The 1,520-nt window shown below is 64.3% G+C and overlaps 1 protein-coding gene across 1 annotated transcript in view; it reads left to right on the top strand.

Moving 5' to 3' along the window:
• Window positions 1-291: 291 nt before the first annotated feature.
• LOC112958137 (cyclin-dependent kinase 16-like) overlaps window positions 292-1,520 on the top strand; it is a 10,102-nt gene continuing 8,873 nt past the window's right edge. Inside the window, exon 1 of the mRNA XM_026051944.1 lies at window positions 292-388. Coding sequence (XP_025907729.1) covers window positions 292-388 — 97 coding nt within the window. The remainder of the gene's footprint in view (window positions 389-1,520) is intronic.

The following is a 1,520-nucleotide window of genomic DNA, read 5'->3' as shown; positions in this document are numbered from 1 at the left end:
CCCACCCCCGCCGCAAGGCCTGGGTGAAGGGCCCAGGCGTCCGGCATCTCCCTGGGCTCTTAAAGGGCCCTGGCATCCAGGGAAGCCCCGAGCTCTTAAAGGGCCCAGGCGTCCAGGCATCCCGGCGCGGACCCCAGTCTCTTAGAGGGCCGGGATGCCCCTTCCCAGGACAGTCTTAAAGGGGCCGCTCCCCTGGCTGCCCCTTCCCAGGCACCCGGGAGCCCTTTCCCAGAGGGGGCCCAGGCGTCCGGGCGCCCCCCGCCGACCCTGCTCTGCCCTCCCCCCAGGACCATGGACCGCATGAAGAAGATCAAGCGGCAGCTCTCGATGACGCTGCGGGGTGGCCGRGGGGGGGAGCCCCGCGACGAGGGGCCCCCCAGCGACACCGGTGAGGCTGCGTCGCCCCTTTAAGGGGCCCGGGGAGCGTGAGGGAGGTACCTGCCCCTTTAAGGCATCAGGGAGGTGGGGGGGCAGTGAAGGTGCCTGCGCCTTTAAGAGAATCTGGGCTGCGAGAGATGCCTACCGCTTTAAGGGAGCCGGGGCGGAGACTGTGCAAGGAGGCATCTGCCCCTTTAAGAGCCTAGCCCTGTATCTGTCCCTTTAAGGAGGCCGTGGCGGCGTTTCTAGGTGCATCTGCCCCTCTCAGCGGCTGTGGAGGTGCTTGTCCCTTTAAGATGCCACAGCAGGGGTGGCAGAGTGTGGCCCTTTAAGAGTCTGTGGTGGTGCCTGGCCCTTTAAGGAGGCAGTGGCAGGGTAGCTGTGCCTTTAAGATGGGTTGAAATGTGCGCTTCCCCTTTAAGACAGGGGGGACAAGGCTTGAAGTGGGGTGCCTGCCCCTTTACGAGGCCTGCGGTGGAGGAGGGAGTTCAGTTGTGTGCCTGTCCCTTTAAGATGTTATAGAGGGGGCGTGTATCTTTAAGAGGATTGTGCCGGCATGAGGAGGTGGAGGGAAATTAGTTCCTGGCCCTTTAAGAGAAAGGGGTGAACTCTGCGCCTTTAAGGCGGCCGGGGGGAGGCGCTTGCCCCTTTAAAACGTTCGCGGAGCGCGCGGCGCCTTTCAGACCKCATTAGCATAGCCCCGCCCTCCGCATGGCGGCGGGAAGGAGGAGGGGGCGGCTCAGGGCGCGGCCCCGCCCCAGCCAGGTGCCGCCCAATGGCAGCCGAGCCGGGAGGGCGGTGGCGGCTGCGATTGGTGGGAACGGAGCCAATCGGCAGAGAGCGCGGGGGGGGCGGGGCTTCCTCAGGGCCGTGAGGGAAGGGCGGGAGGAAAGAAGTTTTGGGGMCGTTTCTGCCCGTTTTGGGGCCGTTTCTGCCCGTTTTGGGACGTTTCTGGGCGTTTGGGGGCGTTTCTGGCCATTTCTGGACATTTTGAGGCCGTTTATGGGGTTTTGGGGGCATTTCTAATTTTTTTGGGAGTTGTTGGCCGTGCTTTTGGTGCCATTCCAGGGCTTTGGGGGTTGCCAGGCCCGTTTTGGGCCCATCCCGGGGGTTTTGGGGCCGTTCTGGGGGCTTGGGGGTCA

Source organism: Nothoprocta perdicaria, unplaced genomic scaffold, assembly GCF_003342845.1.
Source record: "Nothoprocta perdicaria isolate Ctin4 unplaced genomic scaffold, notPer1 scaffold_802, whole genome shotgun sequence".
Taxonomy (NCBI): Eukaryota; Metazoa; Chordata; class Aves; order Tinamiformes; family Tinamidae; genus Nothoprocta; species Nothoprocta perdicaria.
This window is presented reverse-complemented; position numbering and strand designations above follow the sequence as displayed.